The sequence below is a fragment of the Rhinopithecus bieti genome, unplaced genomic scaffold, assembly GCF_001698545.2.
Source record: "Rhinopithecus bieti isolate Rb0 unplaced genomic scaffold, ASM169854v2 scaffold_79532, whole genome shotgun sequence".
NCBI lineage: Eukaryota > Metazoa > Chordata > Mammalia > Primates > Cercopithecidae > Rhinopithecus > Rhinopithecus bieti.
In genome coordinates this window covers 836,818-858,029 of record NW_016830370.1, presented here as the reverse complement: position 1 = coordinate 858,029, position 21,212 = coordinate 836,818, and the positions used below count along the sequence as shown (strand labels likewise).

At 54.8% G+C, this 21,212-nt stretch overlaps 1 protein-coding gene across 1 annotated transcript in view; it reads left to right on the top strand.

Annotated features, from left to right (window-relative positions):
* The window catches only part of PDE6B (phosphodiesterase 6B), a 74,850-nt gene that overhangs the window by 25,765 nt on the left and 27,873 nt on the right, over nucleotides 1-21,212 (top strand). Inside the window, exons 3-4 of the mRNA XM_017865442.1 lie at nucleotides 12,762-12,914; nucleotides 13,323-13,412. Coding sequence (XP_017720931.1) covers nucleotides 12,834-12,914; nucleotides 13,323-13,412 — 171 coding nt within the window. The 5' untranslated portion in view covers nucleotides 12,762-12,833. The remainder of the gene's footprint in view (nucleotides 1-12,761; nucleotides 12,915-13,322; nucleotides 13,413-21,212) is intronic.

The window sequence follows — 21,212 nt, the reverse complement described above, 5'->3', positions numbered from 1 at the left end:
CTTCTTAGGTGAGACAGGATGGCTCGAGGGGGCGGAAGTTGGATGTTTCTCTTCCCCTGTCAGGTTATACTCTGGTTAACAGTTTCTCCTGAGGGCAGCTCTTGTTAAGGACAGAATGTTCTGGTGTGTTTCAAAATGATTCCATTTTCCATCCTCCTATCTGTAGAATGAGATTTTTCTCTGATATTCACTGTGAGAATGTGTTAGAACTCCTGGGGTAAAACACACACGTGGTGTCTGCCACGACTGGGCCCCTCCCCCCGTGGTGTCCACCATGACTGGGTCCCCCCCGACCATGGTATCTGCCATGACAGGGTCCTCCCTGACCGTGGTATCTACCATGACAAGGCCCCACCGTGGTGTCCGCCATGACTGAGTTCCCCCCAAGGTGTCCGCCATGACAGGGTCCCCCCCACCGTGGTGTCCGCCATGACAGGGTCCCCCCCATGGTGTCTGCCATGACTGAGTCCCCCCCATGGTGTCCGCCATGACAGGGTCCCCCCCACCATGGTGTCCGCCATGACTGGGTCCCCTGGAGGAGTTTGGAGTTGCCCACACTGAGCCTCCAGGGATTCATCAGCTACAGTTCAGGTTTCCCTGCCCTGGAACAAGCTCCTGAGGTGATTTCCACGGATGCATTTCTGCTCTGGCAAACCATGGCCCCTGTCATTGATAGGCCAGCGCCTGCCAGCCCGGTGTGTACCAGGTACCTATGTCTTCGCTGCTGTTTTGGGTGTGGCAAGAACTGTTGATTTTCAGTCTGCTCAGCTGACTTGTTGTTCAGGTTGGGCAGCAGCTCCTGAGCTCCTCACGTGAGGCACCAGAGACCGGAAGTCCAGTTTGGGCAATGGCAGGTGCTAGACTCAGAAAGTTCCACGCGCAGGGGCTCCCCCAAAAGGCGTTCTTTCCCGAAAGGCTAGTACGGTCTTGAGCTGCAGCCTGAGGCTGGTCCTGCCCAGCCACCTTCCTTTCCTCTCCTTCCACAGGTGCCACCATCACACCCTTACCTGGGGCTCCCCACCTGCTCCTCCTTCATCTCCCTTCTACCCCACACAGGGAGTCCCCATCCCATAAATCCACTTCCTATTCCATCTTGGTGTCTGCAGGAGAAGTCCCAGATGGCCTTGGAATGAACAAGGCCCTCCCTTCTCATGCGTGGTTCTCGAGAATACCTGAAGAATGTGCCAGGAATGTAGCCACCTGGTCTAGGGAGGGACCGGCTGGACAGCCCTGGCTCTGCTCCTGTGCCTCCTAGGGCAGGATGTCCCGCACACTGTAGCCCCGTGAGTCAGGTCACCCCTGGCTATGGAACCCCAAGCACCTTTGGGATCCCTCAGCTGTGGCGTGAAGCAGGGCACACATAGAGAAGGCTCCTTTCGTTCTGGGCAGCTTTTCCGAGCCTTGGGGACCGGCTCACCATGGATCCTAGGCTGTTCCCTGCTGCCTGCCTGTGAGTAATAAAGTTGCTTTCATAACTGGTTGTGTGAGTGTTCTGTCTCCCTGGACTCGTGCATGTGGGTTGATGCTGGTTCATGGTATTGGGAGGTCTCTAGAGTCCTCCCCTGAGGCTGAGTCTGGGGCATGCTGGAGTCCAGGGCGTCAGTCAGGAGTCTGGGCCGAGTCCAGGGCATCAGTCGGGAGTCCCGGCTGAGTCCAGGGCACCGGTCAGGAGTCCAGGCTGAGTCTAGGGCGCCGGTCGGGAGTCTGGGCTGAGTCTAGGGCACCGGTCGGGAGTCGGGGCTGAGTCTAGGGCGCCGGTCGGGAGTCCGGGCTGAGTCTAGGGCATGCTGTCTTAGTCCATCTGTGTTACTGTAAAGGATCACCTGGGGCTGGGTCATTTATAAAGAAAGAGGTTTCTCTGGCTTACGGTTCTGCAGGCTGTACAGGAAGTCTGGCACCAGGGTCTGCTTCTGGTGACAGCTTCAGGAGCTTCCACTCGTGGGGGAGGTGAAGGGGACCCAGCATGCCAGGGTGAGAGAAGAAGGGGGGTGGGGGTGGGAGCCAGGCTCTAACAACCTGAGCTCACAGGAGGTGAGAGGGAGAACGCAGGCTGCACAAGAGGGGCACCAGCTGTTCGTGAGGGATCCACCTCCAGGACCTAATCACCTCCCACCAGGCCCCACCTCCAACATCAGGGATCACATTTCAACATGAGGCTTGGAGGGGACCAAGGTCCAAACAAGTCAACGGTGAACCTGCTTCCCGGTGTCTGCTTCCTGGGGGTCCCGACTGACACCGACCCCAGGGTCTGAGTCTCTTGGAGACTCTGGAGCTATGGGGTGAATCAGTGCTTCTCACAGGGACCTTCCTGTGGCCTTTTTTTTTTCTTTTTTTTTGAGACAGAGTCTCGCTCCATTGCCCAGGCTGGAGTACAGCGGTGTGATCTCGGCTCACGGCAACCTCCACTTCCGGGGTTCAAGTGAATTTTGTGCCTGAGCCACCCGAGTAGCTGGGATTACAGGCACCCGCCACCACACCCAGCCAATGTTTGTATTTTTAGTAGAGACGGGATTTCACCATGTTGGCCAAGATGGTCTTGAACTCCTGACCTCAGGTGATCTGCCCACCTCAGCCTCCCAAAGTGCTGGGATTACAGGCGTGAGCCACCGCACCCAGCCAATTTTTGTATTTTTAGTAGAGATGGGATTTCACCATGTTGGCCAGGCTGGCCTGTGGCCTTTTTGTGGGCTTCCCCTGCCCCTTTAAATCAGGCAGCCACAGCTCTCATCTGCTGACAATCCTCTCTGTTCAGCTGTCCTTGATAATTTCATTCCTTTCTACCAGTTCAGTGATTGTTTCTCCAGAGAGTTGCCATTCGAACATTCATACCCATGCCATCTACGTTTTAAAGATTTTTTTGATGATCACTATGGGATAATAGGGGAGAAAATAATCTTTAAAAAGACTCTAGTTCTCCTAATCATGAGATGCTTGCTGCAGAGTTTCGGGATCCATCCAACATGGGAAATCAGAGCCTCTCTGGGATGCTACAGGGCTAAGATGCACAGTTGCTCAGGTTGTGCACAACACAAGGGCACTCCATTCACATGAAAACATCTTCATTATTTTGCAAATTGGCTGAGCACTGTGTAGACACAATTAGGAATTACCTTACATGAGGCTCTACTAATTTATGATAGCAATTATTTTTGTGTTGTTATGGAAAATTGGGAGACAAAAATGAATTACTGTTTTGAGATCTCATGAAGCTCGGAAGACAGATTGGCCCTGGGGAGGCAGCGGTGGCTGCAGTTTGCAGAGAAGATTGCTGCTGAGGAGGAATCTGTGCACACAACAGGCTCCAATGATCTGCACAGGGCCACATGGGGCTTTGGCCGAGGACTAAGCTTCACATGCACAGCACAAAACCCCAAGAGCTGAGCAAGAGTGGTCAACTGGGAGCCCCCTGCAGGCTGCACCAGGGCGAGGCCCCTCCGACCAGGTCAAGTGGGGAGCAGTGTGAGCTTGTCCCTGGGAGTCGGGGACTGCACCCGGCAGGCTCTGGAGGCTGTTCTGGGACTGAATGCAAAGCAGGCGACCCTCTACCCTGGCCCCAAACCCAAGCACTGCAGCGGCGCCACAACCCCTGCCCCCACCCACATCCCCACTCCCCTGTCCCCAGTGAGAATTCACTATTTTTAGGAAAAAGGAGAGGCCTCTCAGCAGATCCCTGAAAGGAAGCGACTTTGTGACTAAGCGGAGGCAGAAACGTCATGGTACAAGGGCACGCTTCGCACGCCCAGCTGGGCCTACGGTGGACGGCGCAGCTGCTGCACTCAGAGCAGCCCCAAGACAGGCAGCTGCAGCCAGGGCCCTCGCAGAAGCTTCCCCGGGGCCCGGCCTCGTGCTGAGAGAACTGTGCGCTCCAGAGGGCACCTGGCTGTCATGCACATGTGCTCACACATGAACACACACACCTACATGTGCTCATACTCATGCTCTGTGCACACACGTATGCGCACACTCATGTACATGTGCACACGCGTCTACCAGCAGAGTGCAGTAAAAGAACCACACGAAAACCTTGCACCCTGGTTAAAAGCATGGCGACAACACGGACAGACAAACTGGAAAAGATGGGAAGAAACCTCAAGCCCAGGATCTGGCAGCACAAAGGTGCCTGGAAAGCGGCCATCAGCGTTTTCATATTCAGGGAAGTTAGGAACACTGCCACCCGCCTGCCAGGCTGGCGCCCATGCCAGACCCAGCCAAGGTGCTTCCAGCCACATCACCCCTGCCGGCCAGCGGGCAGCTGGCCCAGGAGCCGAGAGTCCTATGGGAGCAGGCAGGGCTTGCTGTGGTGACAGCGGAGAGGAGAGGCCGGGCTTCATTGCCAGGCAGCCCCCACCATTCAGGTCCTCCTGCTACCGACAGCCATGTGGCCTCAGAACGGCGTTACCCCGAAGCTTGTCCCGGCCGGGGTGTGACAGCAGGTAAAGGCTGACTAGCGACTCTGGATCCCTCAGAGCGTGGGGGAAGGTGCATGTGGTCCCACCTCCACATCCAGAGTCCCCTTGCTGGCCTCTGGGCATTTGAGTCCTGGGTGTGCTTACCCAGCCCCCTCTCCCTGCACAGGGTGAACTGTGTCTCCCGGAGGCAGGGCCAGGGCCCCACCACCTCCCCAGCACACCCAAGCCCAGGTCTCGGCTCCCAGGAGGGCTTGGAGCTGTGTGTGGGATCACCTCCTTAGGGAATTAGTTCTCAGGGGTTGGTCTGCTGGAAGCCAAATGCCTGCGCCCAGTCGCCCATGACCCCTGCAATAGGCAGGAGGTCCCCCAGCGGTTACTCCCAGCCCTCATTCCACGGGGTCTGGTTTTCCTGGAAGGTGGGAAGTCCTGGGGTCCGAGCAGAGGGAGTGCAGGCCCCCGTTTGTGGGAGTGAGTCAGCTGACCCGCCCCCGGGGTTCCTAATCTCACTAAGAAAGACTTTGCTGAGGACAGGGTTTTCCCGGGAGTCCATGCGTGCCGGGAGCAGCAGCGTCTCCAGGGACAGGCAGCCACCATGAGCCTCAGTGAGGAGCAGGCCCGGAGCTTTCTCGACCAGAACCCCGATTTCGCCCACCAGTACTTTGGGAAGAAACTGAGCCCCGAGAATGTGTCTGCGGCCTGCCAGGATGGGTGCCCGCCGGACTGCGACACCTTCCGGGAGCTCTGCCAGGTGGAGGAGAGCGAGGTGCTGCTGGAGCTGGTGCAGGACATGCAGGAGAACATCAACATGGAGCGCGTGGTCTTCAAGGTCCTGCGGCGCCTCTGCACCCTCCTGCAGGCCGACCGCTGCAGCCTCTTCATGTACCGCCAGCGCAATGGCGTGGCCGAGCTGGCCACCAGGCTCTTCAGCGTGCAGTCAGACAGCGTCCTGGAGGACTGCCTGGTGCCCCCCGACTCCGAGATCGTCTTCCCGCTGGACATCGGGGTCGTGGGCCACGTGGCTCAGACCAAGAAGATGGTGAATGTCAAGGACGTGGACGAGGTGGGTCTGTGCGGAGCCTCGGGGAGGCGGCTGTGTGCATCTCCTGCACCTGTCCCAGGTGTCTGAGGGTCAGCTCGGATACTCAGGCCTCCAGGGAGGCCTCTTATCAGGGCACAGGCTTGTTCTGTGCAGAGGAGGGAGTACCTAGAGCCCCCGCCCGGCACTGTGCCCTGGCCGCCTGCCTCTCCGGCTCGGAGCTTTCGGCTCAAGCTGACATCGTGTGGCCACTGAGTTGGTTAGACCTAAGTCTGGGAGCCTCGGCTGAAGCAGACTCGGGCCCAAACCTGGGTGTCCCTGATTCTGCATCCACGTCCAATGGTGGGGACCATGTAGGTCGTGTGAGGACCCCTGGCTTCCAGGAAGACAGCCCAGGTTGGGGCTTCAGGGCTCTCTGGGCTGGGAGGGAGGCCCTGCCTTGGGATTTGGGAAGAAGAGGTCACAGCTGAAGGTGGTGCAGATGCCCAGAAAGGAAGGAGAGCTGGGGGAACCCCAAGTTCCCACTGTGGCAGAAGCAGCTTTATCCCATGGGAGCCAACACTGGCCGCCAGGGGAGGACAAACCTGGGAGCCACTGAGCACGGGGGTCTAGGATGGGATGGGGGAGGGACGAGAGACTGAGAATTGAGACAGGCTCACTGGGGTCACTGAAGGCGGGAAGGCCAGGGCCTGTTCATGCAAAGCACAGGCTGGGGCAGACGCTTCCTGAGGACAGAGGCAGCCCTGGTGGGATTGGAGAACAAGCGTGGTGTGAGGTGCCTGCCAGACTGGGTGAGGGCAGTGGCCAGCAGAGACCTGGAAAGGCCCTGAGGGGCTGCCTGGCATGGAGGCTCCGAGGAAAGGGGGGTGGAGAAGCCCCTTCTCCCTGTCCTGCATCAGTCCCCAGCTTCCTCTCCCCTTTTCTGTCCCCACGGCTAAGGAGGCTGCAAGGGGCCCAGGCAGCCTCGCTCTTGCTGGATGGGTCTTGGGAATTACCCACCAGGTCGCCTGCCCAGGGGCAAGTGTGGTCCCTCCTTCCCAGGCAGCTGGGGAGGGAGTGGCAATCCTCTTTTTTTTTGAGACGGAGTCTGGCTCTGTCACCAGGCTGGAGTGCAATGGCACAATCTCGGTTCACTGCAAGCTCCGCCTCCCGAGTTCAAGCCATTCTCCTGCCTCACCCCCCGGAGTAGCTGGGAGTACAGGCGCCCGCCATCGTGCCTGGCTAATTTTTGTATTTTTAGTAGAGACAAGTTTCGTCATGTTGGTCAGGCTGGTCTCGAACTCCTGACCTCAGGTGATCCACCTGCCTCGGCCTCCCAAAGTGCTGGGATAACAGGTGTGAACCACTGCACCAGGCCGGAAGTGGCAATCCTCTTATCCCAACGGCAGTAAGCAAGCGGCGAGGCAGTGACCTAGATTCAGTAATCCCTGGGGTTACCTTCGTCTCCACCTCCCTCCTAAGAAGTGGGGCACCCACAAATCAGTCATGCGTCAGGAGCGTAAGTTACCAGGAAGCCAGGAAACTTCGCAGTGGTGGTGCCTGGGAGGGACACCAGCTGCCTCCTCCCTCCCCTATTCCCTCCTCCCTTCTCCCCTCTCTCTCCTACTGCCCTCCTCCCTCCTTTTCTGCTGTCCTCCCTCTCCCCCTTCCCTCCTTCTGCATACAATCCCCAAGACAACTTCTCGTCCCCACCCTGTCCCAAGCCTGGGCTGTGTCCTTCTCGCCACCAGGAGTTCATCCCCTGCTGCCACCACCCCTTCACGCCTTTGTCCCCACCCAGTTGATGGTATCTCGTCCCTCCTCTGCGGGTCCCCCTCAAACTGCTGGGCTGTCCTAGGTCCGTCCCTCGGCCTGGCCTGTTCCCCAGGGCTGTTCCAGGTCCTGCCACCCCCACCCCCCGTGCCATGGCCATACCTGCCCCAGCACTGACCTCCCCTGAGGCCTCTCCCCTGCCCAATGTAGCTGGTGCCTCTCTGAGGGGCTGGGCGTGGTGTCTGCCCTCCATTCTGTGGAGTCTTAGTTATCTCAGACTAAGGGAACAGAGACTTGAGTCTAAATTGCCAAAAAAAAAAGCAAATTTTCATTAAATGCAAATTTTCATTAAATGCATCTCAGCACCCTAAGCACTGCCAAGGGATGGGCTTCTGGGTTCACATCTCAGTTTACAGAAGGGGAGACTGAGGCAGAGCACACCTCAGTCTGGCCCACTGAGCCCTCTTCAGGGGGTGTGAGCCACAGCGGCCGTTTTGGGAGAGCAGCACATGGCTGTGGTGTGAGAGTCCCTGAGACAGGGCGTGAGTGGCCGGCATGCCATACCTGGGCCACCCAGAGCCTCGCCCACCTGAGCCCTGTCTCCCTGTTTACACTGGGGAAATAATGTCTGCCTCACAAGGGAGCTGCAGTGGCTAAACCAGCCTGCTCCTGAGCACAGGGCTGGCAGGCCCCGGGGAACCAGCTCCTCCCTGAGCTGCGAGCGTCCGTCCTCCTAGAGCTGAGAGTGTCAGGCCAGGGCAAAGGCTGCAGTAGCCTGGCTTGTGGGCCTTCTTGTCCCCAGGGGCCTTTCCCAGGAGCCACCACGGAGGGAGGGGCTGCCCAAGGCTCACACTCTCGGGCCTCCAGGGAGCCCAGGCAGTGCCAGGCCACGTGGGACCGGCTTCTGGGAGGTGCAGAGCTTCAGCTGATGGCTCCAAGGCCCTGTCTGCTCCCAGAACTACGCTTGTTGTGTCATGGCAACCCCTGGGGTGACACGGCAGATCCCAGGGCCTGCACAAGGAGGGCGCTGCCGGGACTCAGGACGGAGCACAACCTTCCTGGAGCCCGGCCCAGGCCTGGGCATGGGTTGTGAACCCTAAAACCTTGGGCTCAGGAACCACAGGTCCCAGAAGGTGGACACCAGGCCCTCCTCCATCCCTCCCAACATGTCAGAAGCCAACGGGGCAGCCGGGTGAGAGGCCCTGCCCCTTTGTGGCTCCTCAGACCTGCAAGAGTTCACAGCGGGGGCAGCTGGGATGGAAGATCCTGGCAGACTGGGGTGGGGGGGCTCGGCCACAGCCACCAAGTGGGAGAGCAGGACTCACACCCCGGCTCTGACTCTGCAGCGGTTTCTGAGCCCAGCCCCAGCCAAACAGCCACAAACCCGCAGTGCTGCGCATGCAGCCTCACCCTCCACCCCTCTTCCAGCTCCTCTCCCTGGGACTGTCACGGGAACCCACCCCGAAGGCCCGTCCCGGGACCCTAGTGGGTCCCCTGACTCCTGTCCCAAAACACCTCATCACAGGGTTCTGCACGTCGCCAGCAATCAAGACCCTTGGACTCAGTCCTGTGGTGGTCACTACAAGGCTGGACAGAGCAGAGGCGTTGAGAACACGGGCTGGGTGGGAACCTGGAGACAGAAGGAGGAGGGCGGCAGGACCAGCCATCAGCCATGCTGAGCACAGACGGCAGAGGAGGCAGGGGGCTTGGGCAGTGGAACGGAAGGTTGGGAGTGCTTTGGAGAAGCCACATGGGTGTGAAGGCCCCAGAGCCAGGTCCAGCTGCTCGGCTGTGTGAGCACACACAGCCCCCTGGCCTGCTAGAGGCAGAGCAGATGCAGGGGGTTCCCAGGAGTCTGACAGTCCACAGCTGCCGCCGCTCCCAGGTGAGGCTCCTGGCACATCTGACCAGGAGGCTCTGGGGAAGCAGGGAAGCCCGGACTGGACAGTGGAGAGGAAGAGACCAGCAGGCAAGGACCCCCCAGCCAAGCATCACTACAGGGGACACAGAGCCCAGAGGGTACCAAGGAGGAGAGACGGGAGACCAGCGGGGGACCCTCCCACCGAGCATCACCACGGGGGGACACAGAGCCCAGAGGGCACCAGAGAGGAGGGACGGGGGGACGGCGGAGGCTACGTGTTAATCTTCACCATGGTGTGGCTGCATTTCACAACGGGTAATTTCGAAGCTGGCAGTCGGACGGAGAGGGCGAGCATCCGTCCCTGTGGCTGAGGGGAGTTTGCAGGGCTGTCATCCCAGGAAGTGAAGGCTGGGCTGGGGTCAGGCTGCTGGGCCAACGGGGCGGGGAAGGGAGCCACTGAGGCTGGAAGCTGCACCAGCCAAGCTGGGACCAAGGTGGCTGCGGCCTGGCTGGTACCAAGGGCCCATCCATGCATGGGCAGCAGAGTGACCAGACGCTGAGGAAAGGAGAGCCGGTGTCAGTGAGAGAGTGGCCGGATGTTTCCTTGTGGGACTTTTCGCAGTATTGATGGCAGATTTACAAAAAGTAAACATTCCCTGTGGTGTCAGGGAAGCTGAGGAGGGCAGAGTGCAAGCTGGGGCTTGGTACAGATGTTCCTGGGAAGTCGCTGGACCAGCTGCTCCCAGAGGCCCGACAAGGTACAGGGAAGGAGGAACGAGGGGCAACCTCACTCAAAATCAGCGCTCGGAGGAGCACAGCTTCTGGCAGAACCTCCGCAGTGGCCAAGCTCCAGTTCTGGCTGCCTGCTCTGGACCTCTAAGGAGCTGTTCCCCTCGCTCCTAAGGGTGTGGGGGCTGGGGAGACACCAAGGGGCTGCAGTCACAAAACCTCAGGGTGAAGGTCTCAGTGCTGGGGCCAAGGGTGTATCTGGCACAGGCCTGGAAGGACCAGGGAGTGAATGGGGTCAGCGGTGAAGGAGAGAGGCTGTTGGCATCAGGATGGTAACTGCAGCCCACCCACCTCAGCTGGGAGAGCTGAAATGGAGCCAGGCACCTGCTGAGACCAGTGATGCAGCCAGGAAGGCAAGGGATGCAGGAGCGGCTGTGAAGGAGAAAGGACGGCAGACGCACAGGCTGAGAGAGCATTTTACGGAGTCCCGAGTGCACTTAAATCCCAGGATGGGGAGAGACTATGAAGAAGAGAAGGTGACAAATAGTGTGAGGTTCTTGGGTGGAGGGCAGGCCGCAAGAGAGAGGCGGGAAGGCTCTGTGGCTGCTCCCATACTTTCTTTGTGAAACTAGAGCTGTGAAAATGTGTGGGGCAGAGAGAAGTGACGGTCAGGTCTGAGATCCAGGAAGAAACTGGTAGAGACAAGGCTGGCAAGAGAAGTGAGGCTGAACATTCATCAACCGTAGCCTGTGTGACTATGGGGCACCATCTGAAGGTCACGTTGTGTGGATCTCTGTGGCGCCGTCTGAGGGTCACGTTGTGTGGATCTCTGTGGCGCCGTCTGAGGGTCACGTTGTGTGGATCTCTGTGGTGCCGTCTGAGGGTCACGTTGTGTGGATCCATGTGGCAACAGCTGAGAGTCATGCTGTGTGGATCCGTGTGGCACTGTCTGAGGGTCACGTGTGGATCTGTGTGTGGCACCATCTGAGGGTCATCTTGTGTGATGCCATCTGAGGATCACATGTGGATCCAGGAGGCACCGTCCGAGCATCCTTTTGTGTGGATCCGTGTGGTGCCATCTGAGGGTTATGAGGGTCACATTATGTGGATCTGTGTGGCGCTGTCTCAGGGTCACGCTGTGCTCTCTCCAGAATCGCTGGTTTATGTCCAGGTGTCATGCTGTGACGATCAGCAGCCAGGGAAGGACCCCAAGTGAGAGTGTCAGTGAGGTTGGCAAGGGATGGGTTAAAAGGCTGGACTCCAGGTAGAAAGGGAGGGAAACAGTCACAGAGAATCTGAATTCAGCAGGGAGCACACATGGTGGCCACTGTAGCACTGATGGCTGGTGGGGGAGACACTGTCCAAACCGCCACAGGCACAACAGGCACCACAACAAGCAGGCAGGAGCGTGCTGTGCTTGGCTCAGGGGACGCAGGTGCCGAGATGAGCTCTCAGGGGACGCTGGTGCCGAGATGAGCTCTCGGGGGACACAGGTGCAGAGATGAGCCCTCAGAGGATGCAGGTGGTGAGATGAGCCCTCCCTCAGGGACCACCCCTCTGCTTCAGATCCAGTAAAGGGATGTTGCCCCCACTGCCCATGCTGCCACCCCTGCCAGGGCTCACTCACCTGTCCTCCTGCCGCACCATCTTTTAAACGCTGGTTTTCCTTCAACGCCAGCCCACGTGGCTATGGGCAGCAGCTGCATCTCCAAGAATCAGGAGAGGAGGAGCAGGAAGGATGGGTGCCATTTAGGAGCATTCTGGCACCTCGGCCAGCCCCCAGCAGGCTTCCTCTGGGGAAGGGGGTGGAGGGAAGTTGCGAGGAGTCTGCCCTCTGCCGCTGCAGGGCTACCGTCCCTAGAAACAGCACGAGATGTGAGATGCATCCCAGGAGCTCCTGTTCAGCTGGTGCAGTGGCTGACGGCAGAGCCTGTTATTTTTGCCTCATGGACTAGTGAGGAGAAGGCCATAGAACTGCCCTGTGCCTGCAGGTGGGAAGTCCAGACCCCAGCAGGGCCGACCCCGGAGCCATTGATCTGGGTCACTGCCCCAGGGCACCCTGGCCTCATGTAAACAAATGTCAGAACCAGGAAGTAAGAGGAGGGTCTGGGGTCACATCCAACTCTCTGAAGAACAGAATCCTGGTCACCTGGGGGTGCCTGGTCTCAGTAACCCTCAGTGCATCTGGGCTGAGGCAGAGCTCAGCTGACCTGTTCCTTGGGGGGCCGGAACCTAAAATCAAAGAGAGGAGGGGCTGCTCTGAATCTGGTGGGAGTGAGGGTAGGAGTGAGGGTGGGTGGGGAGCCCCCAGGAGCCAGAGGCAGGCAAAGTTCTCATCACAGTGGGCCCCAGACCGCAGGGAGCAGACCCCTGGGAGTGTGGGCCTGGGAGGCCAGAGGGGTAGCGTCCAGACCCCAGGGCTGCCAGGACTCCACCCCGGCTTGCCAGCTGCACCTGCCCTGGCTAAAGTGTCCCACGAACAAGCCCGCAATCAGAATGGGCTCATCCCGTATCCTACCAAGGGCTGTCTCTTGGGGAAGAGTGTAGGAGTGTCCTGCAGGGGGCTGAAGGCAGGAGAGGGTGGCGGACACCAGGAAGCTTCAGGGACAAGGTGAGCAGGCAGGCTCAACAAGCATCCAGGAGGCCCAACGCTGCTGGAGGGTGGCAGGTGTGGGACGGCACAGGAGGTGCCAGGCAGAGTGGGGCCACCCGTGAGGCCTGTATAGGTCTGCTGGACTGAGCACTGGGGGGAACCAGCGTCCTCCGCACAGAGGTGCACGGAGCCAGGCTGGAGTCACAGGGACAGGCCCAGCTCTCACCACCCAGTGGCCACGTTCCAGTGCCCAGCAGGGTCCCCAGGCGCCTCACACCTGGAGGGCAGCAGCCTCCGCAGAGTTTGGCAGCAACCCCAGTGGTGCGGGCTCCAGGCCCATGCAGCGACAGCCTCTTTAGCCTCTTTCCTCTCCTTCGGCAGTGCCCTCACTTCAGCTCATTTGCTGACGAGCTCACTGACTACAAGACAAAGAATATCCTGGCCACACCCATCATGAATGGCAAAGACGTCGTGGCGGTGATCATGGCGGTGAACAAGCTCAACGGCCCATTCTTCACCAGTGAAGACGAAGACGTGAGTGTGGGGATCGCCTGGGCAGCCGCGTGTCTGCCTCCTTGCCTGCCTGCCCGCCTGCCCGCTTGCCTGCCTGCCCGCCTGCCCGCCTGCCTGCCCACGTGTTCTGTGCTGCGTGTCTGCTGGGCTGCTGGGCTCTACATGCTTGTCCGCACATCGGTGTGCTCCTGTGTGTCTGCGCACACCTGTGTGTGTGTGTGTGTGTGTGTGAGACAGAGAGAGAGACAGCTTGCGTGCCCGCCCTGTGCACCTGAGCTTGCGTGTGCCAGTCCATGTCTGTGTGCTGGGCACAGCTTCCCTTCGTGTCTGGGCAGCCTCAGGAGGGCATGTTTCTCCTGCAAAATACCCACGAGGGCACATGTCTGAAAGCTGGAATTTTAACTCCTCTTGTGGCAATTCCCGTTTCAGGTGTTCTTGAAGTACCTGAATTTCGCCACGTTGGACCTGAAGATCTATCACCTGAGCTACCTCCACAACTGCGAGACGCGCCGCGGCCAGGTACCACACGCTGAGCACGGCTCCGCCCGTCTCACTGCCTGCGCAGAGGCCGGTGGTGGCAGGTGGTATTGTGCTCGCCTGGGCAGGTCCCGGGGTGGGCATTGTTTCGGGGAGAGGAGGCCCCACGGCTTCTGTGGTGCAACGCCCAGACGCATCTGCCACCTGCCTGCGATCTGGCCAGAGCGGGTGTGAGGCACCTGCAGAGGGGGAAAGGGGCACCCTTCCTAGAGGCTGCCCCTGACCACCTTGGGAGGATCCAGCATGAGTGATGAGTGAGCAGATCCGGCCTTGGCTGAGAGAGGGTACAGGGGCAGGTCCGGCCCTGGCTGAGAGACGGTACGGGGGCAGGTCCGGCCCTGGCTGAGAGACGGTACGGGGGCAGGTCCGGCCCTGGCTGAGAGACGGTACGGGGGCAGGTCCGGCCCTGGCTGAGAGACGGTACGGGGGCAGGTCCGGCCCTGGCTGAGAGAGGGCACGGGGTCAGATCCGGCCTTGGCTGAGAGGGTATAGGGGCAGGTCCGGCTCTGGCTGAGATTTTGGGGAGGGAGGCCCAAGGACCTTATGGAGTCAGGTGTGCCAAGGTGTGTGGGAAAATGCAGGGGGGTGACCTCCAGGGCAGGTGGTCCTCCCGTCTAAGACCCTGGCTCAGGGGAGACCTGGATGGATAGTGAGTGGGCCGGGGGAAGGAGGCTCTATGTTGGGGCTGGGAAGCCGTCCACACGGTGGCCTTGGGGCTGAGCCACAAAGGAGAACTGTAAAGACGGCGGGTCACCTCCTGCCTTCCCCATGTCTTGTTCTGCCTGCGGACGCTGCCTGGCCCTGGTCACCTGGTGCGAGCCTGCTGAACATGGCGAGAGGCTGAGGTCTTTATCTGAGCATCTGGAGGGTTTAGGGGCCTCCTCCTGGCCCCAGGCCTGCCTCAGGGGCAGTCTGGAAAGGCTGGCAGGGCCCCTGACCAAGCACCCCCAATCCAAGCAGGCCTCCCACAGGCCAGGGCCGTGGGAACCAGGGACCAGGGAGACCATCTGTGTAATTTATCTGGAATTATTGCATGAGAGGTTTGTCTCCTCTCCCCATTTACTAATTTATTCAACCATTTATTTATGTCAGTCTGGATTTAGGAGTATTGTATGCTTAGGTTATAATTCAACACGGTTTTGTTTATTTTCTTGCTCATGTGAGTCCAGCTTTGGCCACTAGGAGCTCTTCTGCTTGGCTCCTGTGCTCTTTTTACATGACCCCATCACTGTGGGGTTTTGCTTTGGTTTGTTTTTTGGTTTTTTGTGTGTTTTTTATTTTTTTGTTTTGTTTTGTTTTTGAGATGGGGGTCCATCTCAGCCCACTACAACCTCTGTCCCCAAGTTCAGGCGATTTCCTGCCTCAGCCTCCCAAGTAGCTGGGATCACAGGTGTGCACCACCACACCCGGCTAATTTTTGTATTTTTAGTAGAGACAGGGTTTCACCACGTTGGCCAGGAGGATGGTCTCCAACTCCTGACCTCAAGTGATCTGCCCACCTCAGTCTCCCAAAGTGCTGGGATCACTGGTGTGAGGCACTGCGCTCAGCCTGGCTTGGTTTTGAAATTCCTTGATTTTTAGCTCTACTGGATGCCCCCACTCATTGTGTATTTCCTGTCCTGGTCTTGCCATCAGCCACTTCTCCAGGGAGCCCGGCTCCTTCTGTTGGAAGCAGTAACAGGAGCTGCGGCCTGGGGGCCGGCAGTGCTGGTTGCAGGGGTCGCTGCTTCCAGGCCGTCTCGGCCAGCACAGCGAGAGGCAGCCATGCTCTGCCAGCCCTTGCGTGTCCCCTGAGTGTGCACAGAGCTGCAAATGTTCCTGCACGTGACCATTGCGCTCGGGCTGACGTCTCCAGCCCTGGTCCACAACAGCACGGTGCATTCTGGCTTCTTCCTCTTGCTGCTATGTGAATTCCCATCCAACAGTGGAATGCCTGGGAGCCATCCTCCGCCCAGGCACTTAATTGTCTGATTCCAGCGCAGGGATATAGCCGTGTCAGGATTGTTCACCCGCACCCCATGGAGAACAGTGTCACCGAGTAGAATATGGGGTTGATGAAGAGTTTCTTTTGCCTTCAGTCTTACTGAGGCCAGAAGGCGGCTTGCTCTGTTCCTTCCCACCAGTGATGAGTGAGATTTCCTGCTGCTCTGCAATCTCACCAGCATTTGGTGGAACTGCAATCTGATGGGTGTATGGTAGCATCTCATTATTGTTGTAATTTACAATCCCCTAATGACAGATGATGTCACGTGTCTTTTCATTTACATATCTGCCATCTGTACGTCTTAATCTTTGGTGAGTTGTCTGTTCAGATCTTTTGCCCTGTTTGATTGGGTTATTTGTTTTCTTATCATTTAAAGAGTTTTATTTTTATTTTTATTTACTTATTTATTTCTTTATTGGAGACAGGGTCTTACTCTGTCACCCAGGCTGGAGTGCAATGGCGCGATCTTGGCTCACTGCAACCTCTGCCTCCCAGATTCAAGCAATTCTCCTGCCTCAGCCTCCCAAGTAGCTGGGACTACAGGTATGCCCCACCACACCTGGGTAATTTTTTTTTTTTTTAGAGACAGAGTCTTGCTGTGCTGCCCAGGATGGTAGGAGGGCAGCTCTGTGATGTTTTTCTGGGGGTCCACAGTTCACAGGAGGCAGAAATGGCAAGTCAGGCAGAACAAACATGAGGGAATAGAGAGCGTGTCCCTTAAGTTCATGGGCAAATGTCTGAACGGCTGTTTCTAAAGGAAAGGGGGAGAAGTGGGGAGCCCAGGCTTCTGGGCAGGAGAGACGCCTCTAAGTTCTTATGGCTGCTATCAACTTGAGCCATTTAGGTGCAGAACTGGAAACTGTCAAGGGTGACTAAGCCCTGCTTCTGGCATGAGAAAGTTAAACTTGTATTCAAAAGTAATGCTCAGGCCGGGCGTGGTGGCTCATGTCTATAATCCCAGTACTTTGGGGAGGTCGGGGCAGGCAGATCACCTGAGGTCAAGAGTTTGAGACCAGCCTGGGCAACACGGTGAAACCGTCTCTACTAATATACAAAAAATTATCCAGACATGGTGGTGCATGCCTGTAGCCCCAGCTACTTGGGAGGCTGAGGCAGGAGAATTGCTTGAACCCAGGAGCTGGGTTCTCCTCCTCAGGTCCTCCTACCCAGGATCTGCAGTGAGCTGAGATTGTACCACTGTACTCCAGCCTGGGCGACAGAACGAGACTCCATCTCAAAAAAAAAAAAAAAAAAAAAAAAAAAAAAAAAGGTGATGCTGAGACCAGGAGCAGTGGCTCCCCTCTCTAGGAAGGCTGAGGCGGGAGAATCACTTGAGGCCAGGAATTTGAGACCAACCTGGGCAATATAGCAAGACCCCATCTCTACAAAAACAGAAGAGTGATTTGCAAATATTTTCTACCTGGATGTGGCTTGTCTTTTAATTCACTTTACACTGTATTTTGCAAAATAGTTTTAAATTTTATTATAATAAAGTCCAGTTGGCCAGGCATGGTGGCTCATGCCTGTGATCCCAGCACTTTGGGAGGCCAAGGCAGGCCAATCACCTGAGGTCAGGAGTTCGAAACGAGCCTGGCCAAGATGGTGAAACCCCATCTCTACTAAAAAAATATGAAAATTAGCTGGGCATGGTGGTGGGCACCTATAATCCCACCTACTCAGGAGGCTGAGGCAGGAGCATCGCTTGAACCTGGGAGACGGAGGTTGCAGTGAGCTGAGATTGCACCATTGCACTCCAGCCTGGACGACAGAGCGAGACTCCATCTCAAAAAAAAAAAAAAAAAATCCAACTTAGTATTTTTTTTCCTTCATGGATTGTATTTTGTGTTGTATCTAAAAGCTCATCACTAAACCCAAGGTCACCTAGATTTTCTCTTATTGTCTGCTAGAAGTCGTATAGATTTTTGTTTTACATTAGATGTGTGATTCATTTTCTGAAAGGTGTAAGGTCTGCATCTAGATTAATTTTTTGTGTTGTGGTTGGCATGTGGAAGTCCAGTTGATCCAGCACCATGTGCTGATAAAGGCCACCTTTTCTCCATTGTATTGCTTTTGCTCTTTTGTCAAAGATCAGGTGGCTCTGTTGGTGAGTCTATTCCTGAGCTCTTTATTCTGTTCCACTGTCGTATGTGTTTATTCGTCCATGATACCAGACCGTAGACCGTCTTGATCACTGTAGGTTTAGAGTAAGTCTTGAAGTTGGGAATGTCAGCACTCTAATTTTCTTTCTTCTGCAGTATTGTGCTAGCTATTCTGGGTTTGTTGCCTTTCCACATAAACCTTAGAGTCAGTGTGTCAATATCCACAAAATAGCTTACTAGTAGTGTAATTGGGACTATATTAAATCTGTAGATCAAGTTGGGAAAAATTGCCATCTTAGAAATAATGTATCTTCCAATTGATGAACACAGAATATCTCTTCGTTTATTCAGATCTTTGATTTCTTTCATCAGAATTTTGCAGTTTTTGCATACAAATCCATAATTTTATTAGATTTGTACCTAAGTATTTCATTTTCCCATGGTAAAGTAAGTGATATTGGGTTCTTATTTCAAATTCCAATTGTTCATTGCTGTTATAAAGCAAAGCAATGGACCTCTGTATGTTAACTTTGTATCCTGGGCAGAGAAGAGGTGAGGGTGAGGCGGTCAGTGCAGGAGCCAGGCCAGGCCGGGCAGGGGGTCCCTGAGTGCCCGAGGCCTCACTTTCTCCTTGGTCATGTCCAGGGGGCCCACCAAGTACTGTCACAGCCACACCTTTAAAACCGAGGTCTGAGCCGTGCAGCCGGGGCAGGCCAGCCAGGCATCCCAGCTCCTGGGGGATCCATGAGGCCCTGACCACAGCCCCACACACAGCCATCAGAGACACACTTTTTTTTTTTTTCCTGAGACAGAGTCTCACTCTGTCACCCAAGCTGGAGTACAGTGGCACAATCTCGGCTCACTGCAACCTCTGCCTCCCAGGTTCAAGCGATTCTCCTGCCTCAGGCTCCCAAGTAACTGAGACTACAGATGTGCATCACCACACCTGGCTAATTTTTGTATTTTTAGTAGAGACAGGATTTCACCATGTTGGCCAGGCTGGTCTCAAATTCCTGAGCTCAGGTGATCTGCCCACGTCAGCCTCCCAAAGTGCTGGAATTATAGGCATGAGCCACTGCACTGAACCAGGAGTTTTTTTGCTGATTATTTGGTGTTTTTACCTAGACAATCATGTCATCTGCAAACAAAGATAGTTTTCTTCCCTCTCAGTCTATATACATTGTATTTCTTTTTCTTGTTTTATTGCACTAGCTAGGACTTCAAGTATAATGTTAAATGTGAGTGGTGAGAGGAGGGAGAATCTTTGCCTTATTCCCAATCTTAGGAGAAAGCATCCACTTTCTCACCATTAAGAATGACATCACCCAGCTAGGCACGGTGGCTCACGCCTGTAATCCCAGCACTTTGGGAGACCGAGGTGGGCCGATCACCTGAGGTCGGGAGTTTGAGATCAGCCTGACCAACACGGAGAAACCCCTGTCTCTACTAAAAATACAAAAAATTAGCCAGGCGTGGCGGCACATTGCTGTAATTTCAGCTACTCAGGAGGCTGAGGCAGGAGAATCGCTTGAACCTGGGAGGTGGAGGTTGCGGTGAGCCACAATTGTGCCATCACACTCCAGCCTGAGCAACAAGAGTGAAACTCCATCTGAAAAACAAAACAAAACAAAAAAAAGAATGACATTGTCCAGCGCGGTGGCTCATGCCTGTAATCCCAGCACGCTGGGTGGCTAAAGCAGGCAGATAGCTTGAGCCCAGGAGCTTGAGATAAGCCTGGGCAACATAGTAAAACACCGTCTCCCAAAAAATGCAAAAATGTTAGCCAGGCATGGTGGTGTGTGCCAGCAGTCCCAGCAACTCGCCACTGCGCTCCAACCTGGGCAACAGACACTGTCTCAAAAAAAGAAAAGAAAAGAAAAGAAAAAAAGAATGCCTTTAGCTCTAGGATTTTTGTTGAATTTTAAAATCTAGTTGAGGAAGTTCCCTCTATTTCTAGTTTGCTAAGTGTTTTATTCTGAATGAATGTTGGATTTTCAAATTTTTTTCTGCATTAATTGATAACATCATGTTTTTTTTGAACAGATTTTGAATGAGCTTTGCATAACTGGAATAAATGCCACCTGGTCATGTAGTGTAATTATTATTTTCATACATTGTTAAATTGGTTTTGCCATGTTTTGTGAAGAATTTTGGCATCTATACGCTGGGCACGGTGGCTCAAGCCTGTAATCCCAGCACTTTGGGAGGTTGAGGCGGGCAGATCACAAGGTCAAGAGATCGAGAGCATCCTGGCCAACATGGTGAAACCCTGTCTCTAGTAAAAATACAAAAATTAGCTGGGTGAGGTGGCAGGCACCTGTAGTCCCAGCTACTCGGGAGGCTGAGGCAGGAGAATCACTTGAACCCGGGAGGTGGAGGTTGCAGTGAGCCAAGATCACGCCACTGCACTCCAGCCTGACGACAGAGTGAGATTCTATCTCAAAAAAAGGAAAAAAAAAAAAAAAGAATTTTGCATCTATATTCATGAGCTACATTGGTCTGTAGTTTTTCTTTCTTATAATGTCTTTATCTGGTTTTGCTATTAGGATAATTTTGACCTCATTGAATAAGATAGAAGTGCTCCCTCTGCTTCTATTTTTGGAAGAGATTGTAGTGAATTGACATAGTATCTTTCCTCAATGTTTGGTCAGATTCACCAGTGAAACCATTAGGGACTGGTGCTTTCTTTTTGGATGATTATTAATTGTTGATTCAATTTCTTTAATACTCAGAGAACTCTTCAGATGCTTCTCATTCTCCTGGTGTGAGTCTTGGTAGTTTGTGTCTTTCTAGTGATCAGTCTATTTCATCTAAGTTAAAATCAAATTTTGAGGCATAGAGTTGTCATAATTATTATTTATTTTCTTCTGCTTGCTTTAGGCTTAATTTGAAGTTCTTTTTCTAGTTTCTTAAGCTTTGAGTATTGATTTAGATCTTTCTTCTTTTTTATTATGTGCATTCAATACTATAAATTTCCCTCCAAGCACTGCTTTCCCTGCACCTGACAAATTCTGATAGGTTGTGTATTTTTACTCTTATTTAGTTCAAAATCTATTTTTTTTTTTTTTTTGACAGAGTCTTGCTCTGTCACCAGGCTGGCGTGCAGTGGCGCGATCTTGGCTCACTGCAACCCCTGCCTCCTGGGTTCACGCCGTTCTCCTGCCTCAGCCTCCCAAGTAACTGGGACTACAGGCGCCTGCCACCATGCCCGGCTAATTTTTGTATTTTTAGTAGAGAGGGGATTTCACCGTGTTAGCCAGGATGGTCTCGATCTCCTGACCTCGTGATCTGCCTGCCTCGGCCTCTAGAAGCGCTGGGATCAAAGGCGTGAGCCACCGCGCCTGGCCGAGTTCAAACCCTTTTAAAAGGTCTCTTGAGACTCTGGCCCATCTGTTATTTAGAAGTGTGTTGTTAAATCCATTTTAAAGTTTTCAGCTGTATTTCTGTTATTGATTTCTAATTTAATTGAACTATAAGAACATATTTTTCATTATTTTTATTTTCAAAATTTTGTTAAGATGTATTTTATGGCCCAGAATGTGGTTTATCTTGCTGTATGTTCCACATGACCTTGAGAAGAATGTGTATTGCGCTGTTGGTGGATAACATAATTTGTAGATGTCAGTTATGTCCAGTTGAACAATAGTGTTGTTTATTATTTTTTAATCTTTATCTTTTTTTTTTTTTTTTTTTTTTTTT